Source organism: Elephas maximus, chromosome 6, assembly GCF_024166365.1.
Source record: "Elephas maximus indicus isolate mEleMax1 chromosome 6, mEleMax1 primary haplotype, whole genome shotgun sequence".
Classification (NCBI taxonomy): Eukaryota; Metazoa; Chordata; class Mammalia; order Proboscidea; family Elephantidae; genus Elephas; species Elephas maximus.
The window spans coordinates 32,970,405-32,997,411 of NC_064824.1; the positions used below are offsets into that span (position 1 = coordinate 32,970,405).

The 27,007-nt window shown below is 39.9% G+C and overlaps 1 protein-coding gene across 1 annotated transcript in view; it reads left to right on the plus strand.

Moving 5' to 3' along the window:
• Positions 1–27,007, plus strand: part of THSD7B (thrombospondin type 1 domain containing 7B) — a 989,424-nt gene that overhangs the window by 936,605 nt on the left and 25,812 nt on the right. Inside the window, exons 20-21 of the mRNA XM_049889254.1 lie at positions 2,815–2,932; positions 22,471–22,616. Coding sequence (XP_049745211.1) covers positions 2,815–2,932; positions 22,471–22,616 — 264 coding nt within the window. The remainder of the gene's footprint in view (positions 1–2,814; positions 2,933–22,470; positions 22,617–27,007) is intronic.

Below are 27,007 nucleotides of genomic sequence, written 5' to 3' on the forward strand. Positions count from 1 at the left end.
TAACAAACTGTTAAGAATGGGCAGCTTTAATATTTAGATATGACTGTTGGTATTGGACAAGCGATTCATTTGCATATATGGTGAGCGCTCTCCCTTGCACATATGCTGAATACTGCCACTTGCTATTAGAAAGCTCTGCTGATTTGCTCAGCAAATGATGGCGAGATAAATAGCACAGTTGTATTTTTCATCTCAGTCTAAGTTAAAGGCATGTCCACCAGGTTTCAAATTAGTGGATTCTGATATTTTGTAAGTTTATTGCCCCTTTTTCTCCTGTGACAAACTATGGGTTTGGAGAAAAGGCATAGTCAGACCTGTTTCAAAGAGGTTGGCATAACATAAAAATGAAAAGCACTCTGGGGGTAGGTTTAATAGTAATAAAGATGATCACATGTGGTCACACTATTCAATTTATTAATACCTCTATTCTGACATACTTCTATTAAATATTGTCACAACATGCCCTCTAAATCAATGGTGTAGCCGTAGTCCAGGACGTCAACACTGTGACCAGACAATATGAAGTTGAATGTCCCATTTTATGTAATTCTGAAATCAATGAATGCAGGGCCAAGTGTGGTCTACCAGGTATCAGTGAGCATCTTATTTCATTGAATCTGCCTCTCAAGAAGTTGCTTCAGGAAAAAAAAAAAATCAGAAATCTGCAACTCCAAATATGTGAAAATCATACATTCAGTATATGTAATATATCTTTTCTTTTGAATACAAATAAAGATATAAACTATTCAGTAATAGGAAATCAGAGTCCCTAGGTAGTGCAAATGGTTAGGACGCTATGCTGATAACCAAAAAGTCGGCAGTTTAGGCCCATCCAGAGGTACCTTGGAAGATCTGCTGGTGATCTGCTTCCAAAAAAATCAGCCATTGAAAACATTATGGAGCACACTTCTACTGCGATACACATAGGGTTGCCATTAGTCAGAATCGCCTCAGCAACTGGTAGTCGTGGTGGGATAGGAGACCCATTTCTCTGCTTTCCAAATAATATATATCTAACAAGTATTTAAACAGTATCAGTTTAAAGATACCCCAAATTATTAGCCTAACTGGAATATCCATAGATCTCGAGGAGATCATGGATTTCACTGTAATTTTTATTTTGTCTACTTGGCGAGTAATCATGCTTTAAGCTTTAATTTCAGCCTAGTATAGACATTTCTAACATTTAACATGTGCTGAATGTCAAGATTTCCCTCACTTCCTAGAGCAGAATTTTTCATTATTCTTTCTCTGTAGTCTTTCTCTGTTAGTTGATACCAATTTCTTAGTGGTTTATTCTTTCAGCTAGACCTTTCCTACATCAATAGAAAATTTGTATGTTTTGCCTCAATGCTGATTTCAGAGGGGACAACAGGAAATTAAACTGTGGGACAAGTTTCTCCTGTGATTAAGACCATGATTGTGTTTTTTAGCCTAATTGGTTTTTGGTATAAACTTCAGATGGCTTGTTGATTTTATTTTTATTTTATTGTAGCCTAGCTAGCTATTAGTGTTGAGTTCTCTGTGCACTCTCAACCTGCCCAGAAGTGTAAAGTGGCCAGATTTAGCCCTGAGGCATCCTCCTGGTTCCTTACTGGCTAAGCAACAGGATGGATTTCTTTGTCATATGATCTCCGGTTCTCTCAGGATCCAAGAAACTATGGGTTTATTCTAGAGTTTAGGATTATATAAAAAGAAATATGACTGACAAACTATTATTTTGTGAAGTAAGGACAAAATGTCCTGTGATGGCCATCAATTCATATACAAAACCTAAAAAACAAGCCCATTGCCATTAAGTCCATTCCGACTCATAGCGACACTATAGGACAGAGTAGAATTGCCTCATAGGGTTTCCAAGGCTGTAAATCTTTATGGAAGCAGACTGCACATCTTTCTCCCATGGAGTGCCTGGTGGGTTCGAATTGCTGACCTTTCTGTTAGCAGCTAAGCATTTAACCACCGCATCACTAGGGCTCCTTATCAATTCATACAAGAGATAATTTTTTTTTTTTTTGGCCAAAATTTAGAAAGATCATTATCTCAGAATTAAGGACAGTCTTCCCCTCCCCCCCCCCCCCCGAAAAGGTCAGTAGCAGCTTTAACCAGCCTTGTCGAGGAAATAGTGAGATAGAGTAGGTTACCTTGTCTTTTGTAACATTTTACAATGTGACCACCTGTTGCTGAACAGATCTGTTTGGAAGGCATCCTGTAGGTGATATTCTGTCCCAATTATCATTCATCCTTCTCCCTTTCAAATGCCAGCAGTGCCTTATCACCATACCACATGCTGCAGGTGCCCATGTAGTCCTAAGCAGCTGGATGTTCCCTTTCGTTTTGCCTACTTTATCTCTTTCAGGAATTTCTGTTCTTCTCTTTCAGTGTTTCTCAAAGCATGGACTGTAGACTATTGCAATCACATTGCATGCTTGTTTTAAAAATATTTATTCTTGGCCCTACTTCAAGCAATTCAGACCTTTTGAAATTCCCACCTCTTTGCAGTAGGAATCTTTATTTGAAAAAGTACCCTCATTCGATCACTGTGTACACTGGGAGTTGGGAAATCCCTTCAATTCCAGCCTCTCTTTCTACCATCTTGTTTTTCCTCACCTTATTAAAGGAACATTGAGAAGAATACAATCTAACAATTTTGAGGTCATTTGATAAAATCTTTTGCATTAAATGTAGGTGAGTGCCTTATTCTATTTTTAATTAAGTCCTACTTGGCTGGCACTTTACTTAATAACATGCCAAATCAACAATATCAACAGGCATCTCCTTTCTAGTGAAATCTCATTTGATTTCTCTTTGCAGAGTAACTTGGAGAAGCCACAGAGGATGAGCGTTAACTGCCTGGTGGAATGCGTGGTCAACTGTCAGCTTTCGGAGTGGACAGCTTGGACACAGTGTTCACAGACCTGTGGCCGTGGAGGTATTTGGGTTTCTCGTATTTGCTTATTCTAAAAAGCTTAATCTTGAATATCTTTCAGTGTAACATAGGTTGATAAATGGACATAAGACATGTTGGTCAGTTGAAAGTAACATGAAGCTCACCCAGAAGTGAAAAGAGATAGAATATGGCCTCATAATTGTCCTTTAGGGCTGGGCAGAGGTTGGGGAACTGACCTGATGACAGTGGTAGCCTACAGAGAATATGCTGGCCCTGTGGGACAGTTTTTATTCAGAAGTCATAAGCTCAAGCTATTCAAAGAATGTTGGTTTCAGTGTTTTTTAGAAGAAGTAAAAAAAGGGCTACTATATCAGGTAAACCCAGAATCACAGTGGCTTTACATAATTGGGAGACCTTGGTGGCAGGGCGGTTAAGGCTGCTAACCAAAAGGTCAGCAGTTTGAATACACCAGGCACTCCTTGGAAACCATATGGGGTAGTTTTACTCTGTCTTATAGGGTCGCTATGAGTCGGAATCGACTGAGATTAATTTTCACCCACGTAAAATTTTGTCGATTGGGAGGGGTAGTTTCTGCTGCAAAAAGTCAATCAAGGACACAGTTGATGGAAACTCCACCACTTTAACATGACCAAGTCTCTAGATGTTGACATTCAGCTGGCTCTGCGAAGGTTTTTACAAGCCAGGTTGGAAGTGGTATACATCTCTCCCATCTGTATTCCATTAGAATGTAGTCATGTGTCCTCAGCTAGCTGTAGGGTGGAAGGCAGGAAATGTAGTTTCTGACCGGCCATCCACTTCTCAGCAATGATGTTTCTATGAAGGAAACGGAGTATGAACCTTTGGCAAACAGATAGCAATCACTGCTTCAGGGTCCTAGGATCTCAGTGAGTTAGTGATGCATGATGGCAAGTAATGCAGAATTGATAACAGAAGCTAGGCATATGGAAACGTAGGTGGCACTCCAGCCACAGGATGAAAGTAGGGACTAAGCCATGTGTCCATGGGAGAGGGAGCTGCAAGACCCTACCAGGGAAGCACAGAGCTGCAGTTTAAAACAGGACTCTAGTCTTGAAATACGATTGCAGTCTATTACAAGGTAAATGCAGAAATTTGAAGTAGGGGCCTAGGAAAAAACCCTGGTTAGGCACTAGGCAGGGGAGGAGAAGGGAAGGAAGACTGCAAGTTGGAGGAACCATGGAATCAGGATGAGAGGAGGGGATACCAAGACCTAGGTCTAACAGCTAACCAACGACATTGGAAGCAGTTTTCTAGAAGTGTTGTGATTGGGCCATTGTCATTTGAATATACTCATTTCTAAGCTATTTTCAAAAGGCTGTGCTGGGTCATTCATAATTCTCTGCTTTAGTCAGGATTTGTCTGAGGAACTAAGGCAGGGCTAAGCATGGGAGAGGGACTTGTCTGTGAACTCACCCATAAGATCTTGAAGAAGGCAGAGCTGAAAAACAGTAACCAGGATATGTGTTAGGCAAATATGACTAAGAGAAATTGGCAGCTACTTCTGCAAAGCGCATCACACCCAATGAAAATGTAGCAATCACGATATCCAGTAATAAGAATATGCCATTTCCTGCCCAATTCAGAGCCTACAAAGAGCCCCAGGAAACTAAATGGTAAAGTGTTAATAAAAAGATATTGGGTAAATCTACGTTTAAATTGCAGCTGTTTGGGAAAGTTGATCTTTCTGAGTCTTAGCTTCTTCATTGTAGAGGCTTGTGTTTTGGTTTGAGAATTAAATGAGATGAAGTATGTAAGATGGACACATAGAGATGGACACACAATGATGTTTGGTATATGTTGGTTTCCACCTCCACCTTCCCACACACCAGTAGTAAAGAGGGTTATTGGAGACCACCTAGGATCTTTTAAAGATTACTGCATAGTCTAAATCACCCTTATCTCTCACTTTCATCTCATCCTTATCCCCTATTCAAAATCCATACACCACAGTCACAACCTAATATTTTTCAAATGCAAATTTGATCAAGAGTTTTCCTATTGATTTAAGATTACTCACATATTCATTTATCCATCAAACAAATACTTAAGTGCCAGTTATAGTTCTATACATGGGGGATGTAGCAGTCCATAAAATAAAATAAATAAATAAAGACATTTCCCCTATTCTTATGGAGCTTACAACCTAGGTGAGGGACAGGAGACAGTAAGCAACCAAATAAATAGGGAATATCTCATCTTGATGAGTTCACCAAAGGCTCATACAAATGAGAAGTCCTGTTCATGTTAGAACAATCAGTTATTCCTCGGTCCAGAGGCTACCCACCCTGGTTAGCCCACAGCCATAAGCGCTGCAGTTGTGTCCTCGAAGGCCTCTGCTGGGATGTATGGCTGTCCTAGTGATAAAGGCTGAAATGAGAAAAAGGAGGAAGGATGAAGTCCTGCATTGTGAGCATGCTCCACAAGGACCTGCAGGACCTTACCCAAGCCTGCCTCTCTCTATCCCCGTCAGCCTCCACCCCCCTGATGACTCGCTCTCTCTCTCATCTAATATACCAGATTTCAGTCATATCCTTGATTTCAGCATGCTTTTTTCCACCAGGGGACTTTTCCACACATGGAATATCTCACCATCACCCCTAACTACTGCATCTATGACTTTTGCTCTTATGTAAATGAATCATTTCAGTACTTGTTTTTCTAAAGGGTCAAAGACCCTGTTTGAGTTCTTCCTGGGCTATTCCTCTCAGTGCCCCTATAGCACAGTACCTGGCAGATTGGAAAAATTTCAGTTAGCATTTGTTATTGCCCAGGTGGTTTGGACCATAAAAGCTCGAAGGGGAAGAGTGTGCAGGCTGGAGTGCAAGTTCCAAAGGCAGCCAGCCCCAGTTTTCCCCTTTATCTGCTTAGGTAAGTAGATTCTTGGGTACTATTATCACACAGGGACCTGCTCAATGCAAGGAGACAGAGATCTGCTTATTGTGATTTTTTTCCTGGGAGTCTTAATTTTGTCACTGTACCAAGTCACTGAAACATAGCAGATTACCATGTTATCCCAACATTTAAATAATAATAATGCAAATAGTACATTCAATATTAAAATATGACTTCAGTATTTCAAGGAGCTCTGTTAATGCTGTGAAGTTATCAGACTCTGTTTGCCTGCTAGAAAACGAAAAATAAAAACCTTCCCAAATCTGAATCCCCCTATTGGAGAATTCTAAGCAATTAGCGTTGGAGCTGAAATCCACCTTCCTTTAATCCTTAGAATAATAAAGACAAACAATCAATATAACAAGGAAGATTTCCTAAGGAAAGTCATTGTGTGAACTAAGGGCACAGAGGGACGAGGCAGAGAATGTTAAGTATTTGGAGAAATCAAGTTGAATAAAGCACTTAGAAATCATCTGACAAGGATCCATTTGCACGTAAATATGGCACCAGTTATAAATCACCTATCACTCTTTTTTCTAAGGGTCTAGTAGGATAGCTTCTTAGGGATTTTTTTTTTTGACCACCTTTAGATGTCTTGATCCTCTGAACTGTCAGATGTAATAATAGCTTTTTAAAAAAATATATTCTGTAATTCTGATACCTGCTCAATTCTGGAAATCCTCCAGAAGTCTAAATGTGTGTATATTCATTCAGTTCTTTATTCTTTCAACAAAAGTATATAAAGTTTAAACCTGTCATCCTGGTCTAATTATTAATGGTGTCCTCTTTCATTGTCAGAATTGACTGCATGGGAGATAAATTATCTGAGGGCACTACTCTTGAGAGAGCTATTCTTGAAATTCAGACTGCAGAGGAAGATTATCTGCTCATTTCATGAATATTTATTGGATGTTTTCTTGAGTGCAAGGCACTCTTCTAGGTCCTGAGGATACACTGTGAATAGATCAGATAAGATCCCAGGCAAACAAATCCCCCTGGCTTCATAGAACTAACATTTCTCTGGGAAGTGGGATGATGGTGAGGAGACACAGAAAAAGAAACCAGTCAATAAACACAAAAATAACAGGTGGTGATGAGTGCTATGAGGAAACTAAAATAGGTCATAGCAGGGAGAATAATTGGAAGAGAATCTTGCCAAAAGAATGAACAAATTATTCTTTAAAGAAATGCAACCAGAATGTTCTTTAGAAGTAAGGACGGAGAGACTTCAACTTGCTTACTTTGGACAGTTCATCAGAAAAGACCAATCACTAGAAAAGGACATCATGTCTGTTTGGTAAAGTGGAGGCCAGTGAAAAAGAGGGAAACCCTCAATGAGTTGAGTTGACCCAGCAGACGCAGCAATGGACTGAAACATGTGAACCATCATGAAGATGGTGAGGACTGGACAGCATCTCCTTCTGTCATAGGTAAGGTCTCCATGAGTTAGAGCCGACACATCAGTAACTAACAACAACTGCATCTTGAAGGAGATTGGGGGAGGAAAGGCCACTGAGGAGGTAATATTTATGTCCAAAATGAATCACAAGGTGATGCCATAATTCCTTTAACTAATGTTTTCTTTACCCAGCTTTCCAGTGTTCAATCTCGTAAGCCTTGTTTTGACTCATTTTTCTATTCAAGGCTTTATGTTAAGACCTACAGATGAAAATATAAAGATGAGTTTTTATTATTTTTATTTGTGCCCCATCTCCATCTTAAAAAAGAAATTGAGCAGTATAAAAAGGAATAGGACACACGACCCTTGAGTTATAAGCCCCTACCCTCAGAACTGTGCTGAGGCAGCCTTTGTGATTGTGTCATACCCCACCAGCCCCAAACCTTAGCTTCTCCCCCCATTCTAGCTTTCCAGCCAGGGCCACATTACCCAACAGGCAACATACACACAGGCCCGATTGTGCCTTCCCACCAATCTGCAGTGCACGATTTCACCACGTTAGAGATGTGGTGAAACCCATGTGAAATTGCTCACCACAGATTAGCAAGTAAATACAATTAAGCCTGTACATACCTTGCTCAATGCCAGCAGGTGCATACCATGCTTACTGGTTAATCCACCCTTGCTTCCAGCTCCATTCTTACAGCATTGCAGTTTTTCTAAGCATCACTCCTTCGGAAGATGGTAACGTTTCCAAAGTGAGAGAATTTTGTATTTAAATCATGTCTTAATCTTCATGCAGCACAACCTGAAAACACACCACAATAATCAAATGCAGAAATGTATGATGCAGATTAACTTGTTTCTTAAAAGAGACCAAATGCTGGAGCTGAAAGTGTTGGAAGCTATCATTGGAGAACATCTGCGGCTTGTCTCCTCTAAGACAACATGCCAGCGGCTGCCTATTGTATGAGCTGCTTTCTCGTTTCCAACTGGTTGTGGCAATGGGGCAGAGACCACAAGAGGCGATGGGGTTAATTTAGCCACATTAAAGGAAGGAAGCAAGGGGCGCGGGCATCAAGCTTCAGCACCTGCGGCTCTTGGCTGACTTCTTTATCAAAGACAGAAGTTCACAAAATCATCTCTGTGGATGAATTCACTGGATAGTAGAGGGAAACCTGTGAGCTAGATATCCCAAATGGTTCCCCACCAGCCACACTTTACCATCAAACTTACAGAACTACCTCGATCTGAGGGGAACTTTTGAAATGAGCTTTTATTTTATTTTCCAAGCATCTGAATTGCTTCTTTAATGAACATCTGATGCTTGGCGTATACTTTCTAATTGTGTTAAAGATTTCAAGGTCAAAACAGTTTGAATCCAATTTATTTCAGGTGAGAGAGAGACTGATTCTAAGCTTCCACTAAGGGATCTTTTTAGATAGATTTCAAAGATCAAAGCTTGTAATTAGTTCAGTGGAATGTAGAACTCCCGAAATTTAGCATATCATGAATTATTCATAATTATTATTTAACTGATAACATTCTAAGAGTGTTATTAATCCCAGAACATGTTTTTTTTCCGTTTTGTATTTTTTACTTCATTGTACATGAGTTTATAGTATTTTTCTTTTTTCTATACTGTATTCAGCCTGCCTGTCACAAATCCCAGATGGCATGCTTTTTTTCTGCCAACTCCTGCCCATAATTAAAAAAAAAAAAAAGAAATATATTAACTCCAAAATATCACCACTTTGTGATTTCCAGTACTTTTTCTTGCTTGTTTATTTTTATGCATATGATTATTTTTGTCCTGAGATTTCAAGAGCAAGCCAGTAAATAACCTTAAATTTGGTACCTGCATAAGATTTGACCTATGTGGTGTCCTTGGTCGGGAACAGTACTATAGTTATAACAGTTCAAGTTGATTTACTGTATCAAGTAATTAGTTCCTATAGCAAGAGAATAAGAGAAGCTAGGTGGCAGAATGGAAAAAATGAAAGACTAGAAAAGAAACCAGAAGGCCTGGGTTTTAGAGCTGGCTTTTCCATCGCAAGTTGTAGGATCCGTAAAATAATAGAATATTAATTACTTTTAATAATTTATTTTTGTTGCTGTTGTTGAGAATATACACAGCAGAACATACACCAGTTTGTACACATATGATTCAGTGACACTGACTACTATTCTTTGAGTTGTTCAACCTTTCTCACCCTCCATTTCCAAATTGTTCCTCCCCTGTTAAAATAAACTCACCGCCCCCTAAGGTCCCTATCTAATCTTTAAGGTTGCTGTTTGCAATTTGATCCCATAGAGATAAGTCTTAAAAAAGCACAATACTCAAGGCAGACATTCTTTACTAGTTAAGCTAGACTATCTTTTGGTTTTAAGAAGACTTCAAAAAGCAAAAAAGATGGAAGCAACCAAGATGCCCATCAACGGATGAATGGATAAATTATGATTATTCACACAATGGAATACTATGCAACAATTAAGAACAATGATGAATCTGTGAAACATTTCATAACATGGTGGAACCTGGAAGGCATTATGCTGAGTGAAATTAGTCAATTGCAAAAGGACAAATATTGTATAAGACCACTATTATAAGAACTCTAGATAAAGTTTAAACACAGAAGAAAATATTCTTTGATGGTTATGAGGGTGGGAGGGAAGGAGAGGGATATTCACTAACAAGATAGTAGACACAAATTTTTTTAGGTGAAGGGAAGGGCAATATACAACACAGAGATAGTCAGTACAACTAGACTAAACCAAAAGCAAAGAAGTTCCCTGAATACAACCAAATGCTTCAAAGGCCAGAGTAGCAGAGACGGGGTCTGGGGACCATGGTTTCAGGGGACATCTAGGTCAATTGGCGTAACAAAACGTATTAAGAAAACGTTCTGTATCTCACTTTGGTGAGAGGCATCTGGGGTCTTAAACGCTAGCAAGAGGTCATCTAAGATGCGTAAATTGGTCTCAATCTACCTGGAGCAAAGGACAATGAAGAACAACAAAGACATATGGTAAAGATGAAGCCAAGTGACAGAAAAGGCCACATAAACCAGAGACTCCATCAGCCTAAGACCTGAAGAACTAGATGGTGCCTGGCTACCACCAAAAAGGCCACATAAACCAGAGACTCCATCAGCCTAAGACCTGAAGAACTAGATGGTGCCTGGCTACCACCAATCACTGCCCTGACAGGGAACACAACAGAGAATCCCTGATGGAGCAGGAGAACAGTGGAATGCAGATTTCAAATTCTCGTAAAAAGACCAGGTTTAATGATCTGACTTACACTGGAGGGACCCTGACGGTCATGGTCCCCAGACCCTTTGTTAGCCCAAGATGGGGGCCATTCCCCAAGTCAGCTTTACAGACAGGGATTGGCCTGGTCTATAAGATAGACAATAATACTGGTGAGGAGTGAGCTTCTTGGCTCAAGAAGACACTTAAGACTATGTGGTCTAGTGGCGAGATGAGAAGGAAGAGGGGTACAGGAGCTGGTTGAATGGACACGGGGAATACAGGGTGGAGAGGAGGAATGTGCTGTCTTATTAAGAAGAGAGCAGCTAGGAGTACACAGCAAGGTGTGTATAATTTTTGTATGAGAGCCTGACTTGATTTGTAAACTTTTCACCTAAAGCACAATAAATTAAAAAAAAAAAAAAAGACTTCAGGGAATATTTTTGGTTTAAGGTTTAAAGATTATTTCAGAGCAATAGTTTCAGGGGTTCATACAGCCTCCATGGCTCCAGAAAGTGTGGATTCCATGAGAATTTGAAATTATGTTCTATATTTTTCACCCTTTTGATCAGGATTCTTCTACAGAATCATTGATCAAAATGTTCAGTAATGGTAGCCAGGTACCATACTGTTTATTCTGGTCTCATGGCAAAAGGAAGAGTTGTTTATGGAGGCAATTAGCCACATGTTCCATTTTTTCTTCCTATTCCTGACTCTTCTTCTTTCCCTGTTGCTCCAGGAAAATAGAGACCAGCTGTTGTACCTTGGATGGCTGCTTGCAAATTTTTAAGACCTCAGACACTATGCAACAAACTAGGAGGTAGAAAAAAAGCAGTAAATACAATATTAAACCAATTAACTGAGATGTCGCAGAAAACCATGACCCTAAACCTCCAAACCAAGGAATCAAATCCCATGAGATGTTTGGTTGTTCATAAGAAACCTAAGCAGCTACTCTTTTTTTTTCCCCCCTGTCACGGTAAATTATATCTATCACACGACTTTTGCCAATTCAACTTTTTACTGGTATACAGCTTATTGACAGCAAGTATATTAATGGGCTGTGCACCCCTACCCACAATCAATGAGGGTTTTCCATTACGATAAACTGAAATACAGTATTCCATAAGCAATAACCCACTCTTTCCCCCTCTGTCCTACCTCTCATAACCACTAATAAACTTTGGTCTCTATATGTTTGCCTCTTATTGTTTTTTTGTGTAAGTGATGTCATACAATATTTGTCCTTTTGAGATTGAATTATTTCATTCAGCATACTTATTGCTGTTAATGGAGGACACAACTACTGATGCCAGGAGTATTTTAGTAATTTTTCACAACAGCGCTATGAAGTATAGCCTTAATTTTACAGGTAAGGTGACAGCCAATTAAGTAACTTGTCCAAGGTCACACAGCTTGTTAATTGTGGAGGAAAGATTTGAACCCACATTCAGGGTCTTAAAAGCCCCCATTTGTTTTACTGTGTTTCTTTGCATCTGACATTGTGTAATCACTGCATTTAATTATAGCAATATGAATTTATTCATCAACTGTTACATACATGGCCCTGGGTTGGGTGCTATATCATATTATTAAAATTCTCATAATTTTTAAGTATTTTTAGGAAAAGCAGAGGCAATAGATCCCAGATTGGAATGCAAAGCACCGTGACATATATTAATGTTTTAAGAAGTCTGTCTGAATCTTAAATATCCTAAATGCATACTTAGTTTCATAATCCATAATTTTACATTGTATCTGGTTCATTTAAAAGGAATATATCTCCAAGTAGCCAGTCCTACAGATAGAGAATGTGTGACTCTTTTCTCTAAAAAGAATGGTCAGAGTGTATCACATTTTTACACAAATCTACTTTCGTTTGCCAACTGCACCCTCCCCCGTGAGGTATTTTTGTCAGCACAACTGTGTCAAAAATTTTTTTTACATGTTGCTATAAAAAAAATTACCATAACATGCTTCCAAAAATGCCTCATGGGGGAGGGCATGATTGGCAAACAAACATAGAAGACATGTGTTGTTTGTGTAAAAATACAGTAGCTCCAGGATGGCCAAAATCACTCTGCTTACTTTTATATCTTGAGTCCAATGAGGGGCTCCTAATTGGCTATTTCTGCTGTTTATATCACAGCTACTTACAGTGCCCATCTAGCTTTGCTAGCTTTTAATGGAACTGAAATATGATCATTTAGAATAAAACTGGAAATAAGCAGCCAGAACACATATACACACTCTACCATGGAAAAATCTGGAGGTTTTTTTTTTTTTTAATAGCCAAGCAAAGCAACCAAAACCAAATCAAACCCAGTGCCGTCGAGCCGATTCTGACTCATAGTGACCCTACAGGACAGGGTAGAACTGCCTCATAGAGTTTCCAAGGAGCACCTGGTGGATTCGAACTACCGACCCTTTGGTTAGCAGCCGTAGCACTTAACCACTACGCCACCAGGGTTTCCAAAGCAAAGCAAAAGGTGCTTAATCTTCTGTCCTTAAAAGATCTGTCCCACCACAGTGATGCCATGGTCTATCTTTACTTCTAAACCGGTGGCCTTGTTGGTTCCTGGATTAACTGACCTCTGTTTTAGATAGATAGATAGATACGAAAATCCTATAGAAGCTTTATCTTGCCTAAAGTCGGATGTTACCTAGGATGAAAGGTATCTGGGCGACTGAAGGAAATTTCTGAAAATCTAGGGAATCTCTCTGTAGGGAAACCCATGGCACCATGGGCTCTCAGACCCAACCTCGCCCTAACTAACTGCCTTCTCGGATTTGATCTACAAGGACTGCAGCACTGAATGAGGAATCTTTACCCCATCATCCATCTCTACACATTGACAAACACGTGCAGGGGACCTGTCTTTAAGTTCCAGATCTTGACTATAATTTTTTTCTACTTTGGATAATGGCCTTTGATCCTAAATCGATATCCCCCAATGTGTGTATGTGAAACAAAATTTGCATTTAAAATAAGCCAACTTCGCTAAAAATCTATAGGTGACACTTGTGAAGATAAATGAAAAGTACAGTTTCAGCCACTTTTTGGTAGATGTCAAGCCTAAAGAGAAGCATGAAACTGAGCATTTTATACATAATCTGACTTCTTGTTGCTTTCAAAAATTTACCAGGACAAGTACTCAAAAGCAAATAGAGTTATCACAGAGAACGGTTTTAGTACAATAATCTTCCTTTTACTAAAGAAAAATATGAAGTGTATGAATTACAGGTGCCAAATCTGTTGCAGAAGGTAGACCTAAGCACAATGCTCCAAATTCCGTGATCTAACAACTGAACTTCATAGTACCTGATGCCTATGACATGGAGCAAATGAGGTATTGGAAAGACATGCTTTTGGAGGAAGACAAGCCTTTGTTCTAGTTCTTCTAGCTGTGTGATTTCACAAAGATTATTAATTTCTCTGAGCTTTAGTTTATAACATATTAAATGAGAATATGAATATCTGTGTGGAAGCAGAGCCTGAGACTGGGATTCTTGTTGAAGTAATCTATTTAGAGAGGGTAGGGGAATGATGCTCTGAGAGGAGGGGGAATGAACAAAGCAGGATGAGGACAGGGAAAGAGCTAAACAGGAATATGGTATATCGTCTATATTCCGCAGCACATAGTAGTCACTCAGTTAATTTAGCTGCTCTGCCCCCCATAATGAGGAATACTTTTACAGCATGACAGAAGGTATTATCCGATAAATTGCCTCAAACACAAAGACATTTGTGAATAAAATTCATTGAGCAGGACCAGCTTTTAATACGTATTTTGCTCATATCCCTTTGGTTCGTTTTTATTTATTTAGTCATCTGCTAGTATTTGCTACCATCTAATATTTTTTTTTTTTTTTTAATATTAGGTAGGAGTCCCTGGGCAGCTCCAACAGTTAATGCTCTCAGCTGCTAACTGAAAGTTTGGAAGTTCAAGTCTACCCAGGGGCACCTCAGAAGAAATGTCTGATTATCTACTTCCAAAAAATCAGCCAATGAAAACCCTATGGAGCACCATACTCTGACACACTTGGGGTTGCCATGAGTCAGGGTTGATACTGGATGTCATTTTTAGGTACTGTCGAGTCGATTTTCAACTCATAGCAACCCCATGTGACAGAGTAGAACTACTTCCCTGGGTTTTCTAGGCTGTAATCTTTATGGGAGCAGATCACCTGGTCTTTCTCCCACAGAACCACTGGGTGGATTTGAACTGCTAACCTTTAGGTTAACAGCTGAACACTTAAACGTTGTGCCACCAGGGCTCATTTAAAACAAAGCCAAACCTGTTGCCATCAAGTCGATGCCAATTCACAGGTACCAAGAGCTTAAGAAAAAAATATTTGAAACATTTTATTCAGTAACACAATTTTTTTGTACACATCAGGAAAGATTACCATCTACTTGACACCTCGTTCTGTACAGTGTTCAAGCTGCAACCCTCTGTCTGCTTCTGGATGACCATTCCCTACCACAATTGGGCATACGCCCTGAAAATTCAACTCATATTCAAAAGAATGTCCCCATAGAAAGCAAACTTGTAATAATATTCACATAGCATGCTATAAAACTCAAGGTCACTTCATAAGATACATAACCTTAATCATCATAATACCTATAAACTCCAATGCATTTTATACATGTAAATATGTTACCATATTTACATGTATAAAATGTATATATATATACAGACACACACACACACTTCGTTGGTTTTGCCCCTCTAGAGAGCCCAGCCTAAAAAGACAGATAAATTCATGTAAATTGCTCAAATATTTAATGATGTATTTGTTTAAGACTAAATAGATATCTTCTTTATTATTCTCTCTAGTCTTAATATTTCCCTTTCCATTTTCCCCTGGATATATACTTTGCATTGTCTGGGTTATATCCAAGTTTTCCAAAGTAATTAAGTACCATAATATTCAGTTGGCTCAATGGCAATGTGTTAGGGCCACAGAAGAATCACTGCTTAAAGTATATCATTGTAAAGATGCTTGCTGGCTGGTCACTTTGGTGTTAAAGTATGGTCAGAACAGAGAACCATTGCGTTTGATTCCATGTCAATTTGTGAATGTTTAAATTGACAAATTTTAATCATTTTTGAGATATTTTTATTGCTTAAAACTTTCCAAGTCCCCTTTGTCAGTAGAGTCTCAGAGTGAAGTCTGGCTACTGCTGAGCTCAGTGGGAGAGTAGTCTGGTCTAATGTGCTTTAAGCCTATTTTCAGATACCACTATTGGCCTCTCTGTTTTTCTTTTTTTTCTAGTATGCTTCACTATATTTCTTTAGAGTCTGTACCATGAATTTAAAACTAAGTCCAATGCCACCATTGCTTATAGTGAGGTATCAATAATCCTCAAGGAAGAAGAGGAAAAGGCTTAAAAGGAGAATTGCTTGCAAACTTACCTTTCCATAATGTGTGTCTTTATTAGATTGGAAACACGTTTTGTAGGGAGTACCTGTCTCCTATGAACTGAAGAGTAGACGAACAGAGGAAAATATTGATTTCTGCTCCTTTATCTCACTGGTGATGCTCATTCAACATATCCATATTGACCATTTCGCCCTGTGTTCCCGAAAGATACGTAGCCCCATATCTTAAGCTTTTACTGAAATATATAAACCCTAGCAAGAGGGTTCAGATAGAGTTTCCCATGAAATTCTTCCACTCTCAGTCAGGAAGTGTGAGAATATGTATGGCAGTAAACTTCTTTCCTATTCTGGGGGCCTAAGGAGTCCAGGCTGGAGTGTAAGTAATTTGGTGGGTTGGGACCAGGCTGAATAATTGTGGATTCCATAGTTGAGTATTATTAATATAAAAAGCCCAATAAAATACAGGAGGGAACAAAGGGCTTGCTTTATATACTTGTCTTAATTACCTAGTGCTGCTGTAACAGAAATACGATAAGTGAGTGGTTTTAACATACAGAAATTTATTCTCTCACAGTTTAGGAGGCTAGAAGTCTGAATCCAGCATGCCAGCTCTAGGGGAAGATTTCCCATCTGTCAGCTCTTAGTCCTTGTTCTTTGGTTCCTTGGTGATCTTCATGTGGTGTGGCACCTATCATCCTCCATCTTTGCTTGCTTGCTTACTTGCTTAATCTGCTCTTTTATATCTCAAAAGAGATTGACTTAAGACACACCCTACAGTAATATTGGCTCATTAACATGATAAGGAACACCCATTCCCATATGTGTTCCCCCATATACTTTGAGGGGACACAATTCAAACCATAACAATACTCATTGTAAGCTTGCTTCAGGGCCTAGGAAAAGATACGAAAAAGTATTTTTTTTAAATAAATAAATATTTAATATCATAACAAAGCTGTAACAAGCACCTACTGTATTTTAAATACTGTGTAAGGGGCTTTTATATACAGTATTTCTTTGATCCATATAACCCATGCGACATATGTCCAGGCAGTCCTCATTATCTAAATACTCTTCATCAGAATCCCCACAATTGTGAGTTTTGTAGGAAGCCCTAGTAACATAAAAATGTTCACTAATGACCTGACCATTTACAATGCTATCTGTAGTCCACATGTCTCCATTAACACAAGGGTCCTGTCGGTGCCCGCCATGGGGTTTCTTGGTCAATCTATAGCTGCAAATGAATTGTGTACTGACAACAGTGGGCATACGGAAACGGAGTGATCTTCACATTTAAAGGAAGCCCGTAGGAAAATTGATTAAAAAGCTACTCAAAGGCTTAAATGATACTATGATCAAGCTGTGAAAATCGGCCATGAAATTGTGGATCTTTTACAGTGCAATCATAAAGTCATGCAAAGAATAGCAATGACCGATTTATTCTTTGTCCTGAGAATGAGTGCATAGTTGCCATTCTAAAAACAAACGCGCTTGCATAGTTTTTAGTTCCAGAAAAGAGTCCCACATAAACATGTTTTTGTTATTAAAAATTATTTAGCTCCCATTTTAAATGGAGTCACTTTAACAGACTTTTCCCCCAGTATGAATTATTCTCAGATAATAAGGACTTTCTGTATTCTTAGTTTAATTTTGCATAACAGGAAATTCATGCTCAGAGGAGTTAAAGTACTTTCATGTGTTGTCTGCTGTCATACAGTTGGCCCCCAACAAACGGTGACCCCATGCACAAGGGAACGCTATGCTGCCCAGTCCTGCACCATCGTCGCCATGATCAGTTGTAGGTCGGACCATCGTGATCCATAGGGTTTTCACTGACTGATTTTCAGAAGTAGATTACCAGGCCTCTTTGTCTAGTTGGTCTTAGTCTGCAAGCTCCACTAAAACCCATTCAGCATCATAGCAGCACGCAAGCCTCCAATGACAGATAGGTGGTGGCTGCACAGAAGGTGCATTGGCCAGAAATTGAACCTGGCTCCCCAGCATGGAAGGTAGGAGTTTTACCACTGAGCTACCAGTGCCTCACTTTGATGTACTCACATCATTTACTGACAGGTTCGGGAGAACTGTTTCTGACTAGAGACTTCATATCTTTAAAAATCATTAATTTGACTGCATCCCCGACCCCTTTGTTTCTCTCATCAAAATTCATTATCCCCCAAACAGTTCTTTCAGGCTCTTGCTCTTAGGGTCCTTGGTGGATTAACTGTTGCCGACTCATCATTACTTGGTTGAATACTTCTTCCAAGCTGACGTTTGCAATTCCACTACTTTGTGAGATGGGGGGTCCCCTTTTTAGCCCACATATCATGTTGCAAGATTTTTTTGACTTACAGCTTCAAAATTTGTGAGAGGCCTTAATTTGAGTATACTTTTTCTGGTCATATAACTTAGATACCCGAATAGTCCTGTCTTAAAAAGAACATAGAGCTTGTTAAAAATATCAGCTATCTCACAAAATAGAGGAGCCCCGGTGGCAAGGTGGTTAAGAGCTATGGCTGCTAACCAAGAGATCAGCAGTTCGAATCCACCAGCCATTCCTTGGAAACACTATGGGGGCATTTCTACTCTGTCCTATAGGGTCACTATGAATTGGAATTGACCAGAAAGAAGTGGGTGTATCCCACAAAAACATCAGGTCCAGTGGTTTTGCTTTATACTCTCATGCCTTTATTAGCAAAGTTTTTTATTGAACTTTAATGTTAGCCGATTAAACATGACAATATACTTCAAAGTGTAGATTTATTATACACTCCTTTGTTTAAAAATATTCTTGGTTGTAATTGATATTGTTTGAATATCTTTGTGTTTAGATAGCGAAAGTTAGAGATATCAGATGGGTGTGCTTTCAATGAATGGCTTTAAGACTTCATTATTTCAAAAAACAATAGCATCATTGTTTTTCTATTGAATTCACTGGTTTCTTCCACTTCTATGTCCAGCATAAAATATCTGTCACTTTAATGGAAAAAAAATAAAATAAAATAGTTCTAAAACAATGGCCATCAGCATGCCATCAATTTAAGCACAAGCTTGAAGTTATTTGGTTATAATGAAATTGAGCCTCTTTAGCTGCGATAAAAGCAACACCACAGGGCCATTATTCTTACTGAGATGGATAGAACAGAATACAATTATAATGATATTAAGATAGTAGGTATTTGGGTCGAGATAATAAGCAGAAATATTGTTATAAAATGAAGAGTATTTATGCAAGGCGTAATGTATAATCTTGGGCCAAATGCACTTATGAAGCAGGGAGGACATTTCACATAAATAAACTGACCTCTTTGGTTTGACCTGAGAGATGCTGGGAAGAACTGTTCAACCACATATATTCCGTAAAGGACCTCAGTGGCCAAGGGTGCAGAATGGGGAGATTGTCTTGTTCACCAAGCCTGTGTTATTGTTGATGTGTATTTTACCACTATCCAAAGTTTCTTTTATGTCTCCAATGAAAGCTATAGATAGGTAGATACCCTGGCTTTCTTGCCTGTGTCTACCTAGCATCATGATTAAGTATGACAGCCTCTGGAGCAAAACTTCTTGAGTTTGAATCCTTTTTGCAATTCACTAGTTTTTTGACTTTAGAAAAGTTATTTAAGCTCTATGGGAATAACAGTAGGAATTTCCTCTAAGGTAGTTATGAGTATTAAGTCAGTCAGGGCATATAAAGTATTTATAACGTTGCGTAGCTCATGATAACTGCTCAACAAATGTTACTGATATTATATTATCACACATTTTCAGAAATCAGATAGTATCATGTAGGCTTAAAAGCATTATTTAAACAAAAAATTAGTGTGTAAAAAAATCTGTTGTCATTGAGTCGATTAGGACTCATAGGGACCCTATAGGAAAGAGTAGAACAGCCCCTTAGAGTTTCCAGGGAGCTCTGGAGGATTTGAACTGCCGACCTTTTAGTTAGCAGCCATAGCACTTAATCCTATGCCACCAGGGTTTTCTCAGTTAGTGCCTAAGGTATATGAAAACCACATTAGGGATAGAAGACTAAACCTCAGGGAATTTAGAATCTAGTGATTAAAACATCCTAGTTTTCTTCAAGGGTCTTCTCAGAAGGAATTAGTTTACCACCAAATCCATTATAACATCCTCGTGGCCCGTAAGAGGTCCGGTCCTCTGAAAGTGTGAGCCACCCTTACTTACCACTGAACTTGGAGGCACTGGGCAATTATTCCCATCTGGTGCTTTCAAGGAAATTCTATTTAGAAGCGGAGCCATCACTGGCTTTTCATTTGTCTTAGGACATAACTGTAGAATCTTTGACCTCCCTTTTAACAGGTTTAAAAGCATTGTCTCCAGCTATCCTCGCCCCACTCTCCTTGCTGTAGCCACTTCAGTGTTCTCTCAGGTCCTCAAATATGTCATGTTGCTTTGCATCTCAGGACCTCTTCACATGCTTTCATATGGGACACTCCATATATCATGTCCGGCTTACAACTCTTTAGATTCCTGCTGAAATCTCAACTACTCGTAGGAATACTCTCTGATTCTTTCCCAGACCTGGCTGCAGCTCCATTACATGTTCTCTTGTTGTTGTTCTTGTAGGTTGCCACTGAGTCAGCTCTGACTCATGGCAACCTTATCTATGACAGAATAAAACCTTGCCCAGTCTGATGCCACCTTCAGGATCATTGGTATGTTTGAGTCCGTTATTGTTGTTATTTTGTCAGTCCGTTTCAGTGAAGGTTTCTCTAGTTTTCACTGACTCCCTTGATGGCAACAGGTTTGGTTTTTTGTTTTTTCTAGCAATTGGTCTTTCCTAATGATGTGTACAGAGTAAGCAAGTTGAAACCCGCCATCCTTGCTTCTAAGGAGAATTCTGTTTCTTCTAGAACTCCTCCCTTTTTTTCCTCTTTTACATTTATCACAAATATAATTACATAATTAACTTCATAAAAACAATAGAAGTGCATTGTATCCACTAATAACTAATACAAGTTAAAGTGTATAAACTCAGTACCTCATCAATAAAAAGAGAGTAAAAGGGAATGTGAGCCAGAGAGAGAAAGCAAGACTGAGTGTGAGAGAGGAAAAGAGAGAACACACAAACATTTCAATATTGTAGTGGTAGGTATTCCATCCACTATTCCAGTAAACAAGTGTGTGAGCTAATGCCCACGAGTGGGCATAGGAGGACATGAGACATTGCCCTGCTGTTTTCTCAGTCATTCTTATTCCCATTTGCCTTCTTTTGTAGAGTAGGACTGTTGTATTTGACCATATCTATTTTCAAACACCGTCACTCCTTCACACAAGCCAGTGACTTTATTTTGTGCTCAGTGAAGAAATAAGTTGGTCCTAAATCTCTAGGAAAATTGGCTACGTTGAATTAATTGGGAGACACTATTAGAACCTCGAGGTAACACTGTCTAAGGAATTTTCTTGGATTATTTTAATTATCTACAGTTTTTACCTTATTTGCTAATTTAGAACCTAACTCACAAAGAAGATCCAACTGTCTCCATAAAATTTTTGTTTAACGTTTGTAGTCTTGCCCAGAATGTAAGGTCTGTGAGGGCAGACCCCTCACATGTGTGTCCCTTGCACATAGCAGGATGCCTGCATCATGTTATTATCGTTAGTAGCCATCAAGTTGACTCCAACTCACGGCGATTTTATGGACAACAGAAGGAAATGTTGTCCAGTCCTGCATCATCCTCACAATCAACAGCCTGTTCACAGTCACCATCGTTGTGGCTATTGTGTCAATCCTTCTTACCCAGGGTCTCCCTGTCCCTTGCTGGCCCTCTACTTCACCACACATGATATTCTGCTCTAAAGATTGATCTTTCCTGATGACATGTCCAAAGCAAGCAACTTGGACAGTGCTCTGTTGTGATCCATAAAGTTTTCATTGGCTGATTTTTGGAAGTAGATTACCAGACCTTTCTTCCTTGTCTGTCTTAGTCTAGAAGCTCTGCTGAAACTTGTCCACCATAGGTGACCCTGCTGGTATGTGAAATATTTGTGGCATAGCTTCCAGCATCAGAGCAACATGCAAGTCGCTATAGTATGCCAAACTGACAGATGGGTAGTGGCCTGGATCATGCTTAATAAATAAATATTTGTTAAATGAATTAACATTCTACTGAGAGTTTACAGGTACAATCTATCTGGCAACAATACAGAGTTTAGACATCTGAAGACTAAAGAAGTAGAAGACAGAATTTGAGGCTCTTTAAAATTATGCAGACCTAAATAAAACCAAAAAAAAAAAAAAAAAAAGTTGCCATCGAGTCAATTCCGATTCATAGCAACCCTGTAGGACAGAGTAGAACTGCCCCATAGGGTTTCTAAGCAGCTCCTGGTGGATTTGAACTGCCAACCTTTTGGTTAGCAGCTGTAGCTCTTACTACTATACCACCAGGGTTTCCATAGACCTAGATAGCCTGTGTCTTTTCATAGAAACCTAAATTAAAATGGCAGAAAAGCTGAAAGGTGGACAGGACAGAGTTCAGTGTATTCTACTGAAGACCTACTGGTGTAAAGCAACATTCTATCCTTGAATTCTCTTCTCAAGCCAAACTCTAACCAAACAGCTGACAGCTACCTTATCATTTTAGGTCGAATGAGCAGGACTCGATTTATCAATATGCCCACCCACGGAGAAGGACGGCCATGCCCCACAGAGCTTACCCAGCAGAAAACCTGCCCGGTGACCCCCTGCTACACCTGGGTCCTTGGAAACTGGTCCGCATGTAATTTGGAGGTAGGTCACGTGAATGACAGAGAAATGTTTTTCAGTTTGTCAAAAGCACTCGTCTGGTCAAACATATGCGCTGATGGAATAAATTTCACAGCTGCAGGGGGCTGGCACAATGTATTTTTAATGCAATGAGGAACACGGGAAAATACAACCAAGTGACTTAACCTACTGCAGAGCCTCCTACTGCTAGGAAAAGAAATAGCCATTCACGAGGCTCTGATTATAATAAGCCAGGTCGTGGAAATTTTAATCTCTCTGGCATCTTCAAGAATTCTGTTATTTCCTTGGCTCATTGGAAATATCAAAGTATTATTTAATTAGGTAACCCTCTGATGCTGGGAAATGCACTGCTTGCTCTAGATTTTATTTTTCAAAGAGGCACTTTTAGGCTTAGCCGAAATCTTGCATATCGGCAGAAAAGCAAAAGTATATGAAAGTTATATTTTAACGGTATTACATGAACCAAGGTTACTACATTTTCCTCAGTGGTTACTTTTTTATTGGCCTGAAATAGAAATGCTTAGCCACATTGTAATATATCACGTACCCAGAGCTTTTGCTAGATCAGCAAAGAACCTCTACTGCATTTTCTCTCCGGCTTCTTGCTTGAGGAAAAGCACATTGATTTTCCTTGTTTTCCTATTTTACTAGTTTATCCTTCACTTCCTTTCAAACATGTTTTAATTAGGCAATGATAATTTTGATTGTGTATTAAAAACCTAGAGCGTATTCTCACAGAGATTTAGTGTCCCTGTCAGGATGACATTGTAATGCAGGATTGTTATCTTGCAAAAGTTAAATGCCCATGTGTTTTAATAAGTCCCAGTGGAGGGAAAAGTGTGGTATATTTGTTCAGTCTCCTTTTGACAGAAAATAAGGCAACCATGCTAATTAACTAATTCAATAGTAACATAGTAGCTTTATCTATGAACACTTTGTCTCCTAGTCCAAAGTCTTCTTTCCTAGGTCTTTAAACCAAAACCAAAAAAACCAAACCCAGTACGGTCGAGTCGATTCCGACTCACGGTGACTCTATGGGACAGACTAGAACTGCCCCATAGTTTCCAAGGAGCGCCTGGCGGATTTGAACTGCCGACCCTTTGGTTAGCAGCCATAGCACTTAACCACTACACCACCAGGGTTCCCTGTCCTAGGTCTTTAGCGGTTTTTAAATGCTGCTTGGAATCACGTACAAGTGTCAAATATGGAAGGAATATTTCTTCTTATAGCTCTGATGACTGTTGACAGAATAGAGACAAGAAGTTCAAATGATTCAGGAGCCCATTACAGGCGAAAGGAAAATAAAGAAAGTTGGGAAGAAGAGAAGGGAGGAAGGAGAGATGGAGGATGGACAAACTCCATGTTCCAAGTCTTACTAGACATACAAGTGTTGTGGTAACTTATTCTTTTGGACATTGCCTTTTATCTTTGTAGGTGTCAGGGGCCTCTTTTGGTATTCATGGCAGCTAACTTGTCCCATAGGAACATTTTGAGAAAATGCTAAATGTAATATTTCATTTTACTCTCACATAGTACACTCTCACTAGAGCCACAGAGCAAGAGTGGTGGGTTGTGACCATTCTCTGTAGTGGTGCTGGTGGTGGGTGGGAGGTAGCACTATCTATTTGAGATAACCAGGTTTGGAGACGACAAGAGGAGGTGACCAGTTTGTGCCTCCAGAAATTTCAGAACTGCCTCAGATTTCTAGATCGAGTTAGTCCCACTCACTGAAACTTCCAGTCAGGAGCAAACTCTGGAATTAGCCTTAATCCAGGCAAAGCCCTCAAAAAACAACATGATTGTGGTTAATTATTTTGAGATAGATACTTTATCCAAGCAGGCCAGTCAGCATTACTCCCCAACAATTTGGAATGGAATTGAAACCGTTTGATGATACTGCAATCAGGAATACTTAGCTGCCAGGTTTTCCCACCTTGTGGATAAAGTCAGTCAGAAGCAAGAGACAGCAACGAAGGCGACACACAAAGAAAAACAGGTAAATGAGAAGGCAAATCTGGATGATATTTGGGTTGAGTTTTCCCTGAGGTGGAGCTGCATTCTTACTATCCCTGCTGCCTAATTGGTAACACTGTGAGATAACACAATGTCTTTTCAATAAATTGCCTTTTCTTAAATTTGTATGTAACCTCAGTTTTTTTTAATTGCTGATCAAAATACACCTGGGTATTTGCACATAAACGAAGATCACCATTTCTCTCATAGCTGCATTTCTGTCTTTCTTTGGATATATCATGTTTTAACCCACCAAATGCAGGTTGGGAACCCATTTGCTGAGCGGGGGATGATGATCCTATACATTTAAGAGGTTGAATGCCACCAAGACATATCCAATTACAAAAAAAAAAAAAACAGTCCAGACTTACTGGTCTGACAGAGACTGAAGAAACCCTGAGAGTATGGCCCCCAGACACCCTTCTAGTTCAGTAATGAAGTCACTCCTGAGGTTTACCCTTCAGCCAAAGATTATACAGGCCCATAAAACAATGTGAGACTGAATGGGCACACCAGCCCAAGGGCAAGGATGAGAAGGCAGGAGGGGACAGGAAAGCTGGTAATGGGGAACCCAGGGTCGAGAAGGGAGAGTGTTGACATGTTGTGGTGTTGGCAACCATTGTCACAAAACAGTATATGCACTAATTGTTTAATGAGAAGCTAGTTTGTTCTGTAAACCTTCATCTAAAGTATAATAACAAAAACCAAGAAATATCCAATCATAATAAGAGAAACTTGGACAGGGTACAACAGATGCGCCAGTTCTGCTATGATCAGATGTGGAAAGATATTGGGAAGAGGAAGTGTTCATCCGCAGGCACCGTTTCTCTTTTCAGTGTTTCCTCACTCTTTCCAAGTTTCTCTGCTGATAACATGTATACACACATATGTTGATAAATTTGTTTTATTTTATTCAGGTTCTAGATTCTGTTATTTGCCATTGAGTCATTTCCAACTCATGGCGACCCTATCTGTGCAGAGTAGAACTACTACATAGTGTTTTCAAGGCTGTCACCTTTCAGAAGCAGGTCTCCAGGCCTGTCTTCCGAGGTGCCTGTGAGTGGGTTCAAACTGCCAAACTTTTGGCTAGTCGTCAAGTGCTTAACGATTTGTGCTACCCAGGGACCCCTTTCTGGAGTCTAGCTGTGCTAATTTCAGTCAAGGATTTATCAGTTCCTTGTTATTGTTGTTATTAGGTGCAGTCAAGTCAGTTTCAACTCATGGGGACCTTATGTACAACAGAACGAAACACTGCCTGGTCCTGTGCCATCCTCATGATCGTTGTTATGCTTGAGCCCCTTGCTGTAGCCACTGTGTCAATCCACCTTGTTGAGGGTCTTCCTCTTTTTGAATGGCCCTCTACTTTACCAAGCATCATGTCCTTTTGTAGGGACCGATTCCTCCTGATAACATATCCAAAGTTTCTAAACTCTTCAAGCCTGTTTTCATATGACGGCACTGGGTTTTTCTGGGTACATATATATATATATACACACACCTATTCCTCACTTATTGACTATCTCGTTATACCACATTGACCATTTACCACAACAGTAAAAAAATTTACTATTGGTACTATTTTGTGCATTAACGCCCCCACACCCCCCACTCTCCCACAAATCTACACTCCCTAACCACCCACAGCTTCTCCAGGGCAAGCAGAGGGAGGAGCATCAGTGCCCCCCGGGGTATCCAACCCCAGCCTGGAACTCAAAAGATGCCTGCTGCTCCAGCTCCTCCCAGTTTGCATCTCCTCTCCCTCCTCCCTGTTCTCTCCTTGGATACAAGCACCTGCTGGTGGGTGTCCAAGACTAGCCTCTGAGGAGCTGCCACCTGCCAAGGCTGCTGCGCACTGCCTGGACCTTGCCACCCCTCTTCCCACACTGAGTGCACCTCGGGGCCGAGGTGGGACACTGGGAGAGTGAGGATGCCCACCAGCAGCCTGTAGCATGGATTTGGATTCTAGCAACCAGAGTGAGGGCGAGCCTATGGCCGCCCCAGGTACAGAGGGCCGCAGACACCCAACTGGGAAAGGGTGGGCCTGGGAAGAGGAGAGACCTGGGCAGGAAATTGAGAATATTTCACATAATGCTGTTTTTCACATAAGGACCTGGTCTTTGGGATCTAACCCTGTTGATAAATGAGAAGTGGGTGTAGGCATGTATGTCCTGTGTCTTAGTTATCCAGTGCTGCTATAACAGAAATACCACAAGTAGATGGCTTTAACAAACAGAAATTTATTTTCTCACAGTTTAGGAGGCTAAAAGTCGGAATTCAGAGTGCTGGCTATAGGGGAAGGCTTTCTGTCTCTGTCAGCTCTCGGGGAAGGTCCTTGTCTCTTTTGAGCTTCTGCTCCTAGGCGATGTTCATGTGACTTGGCA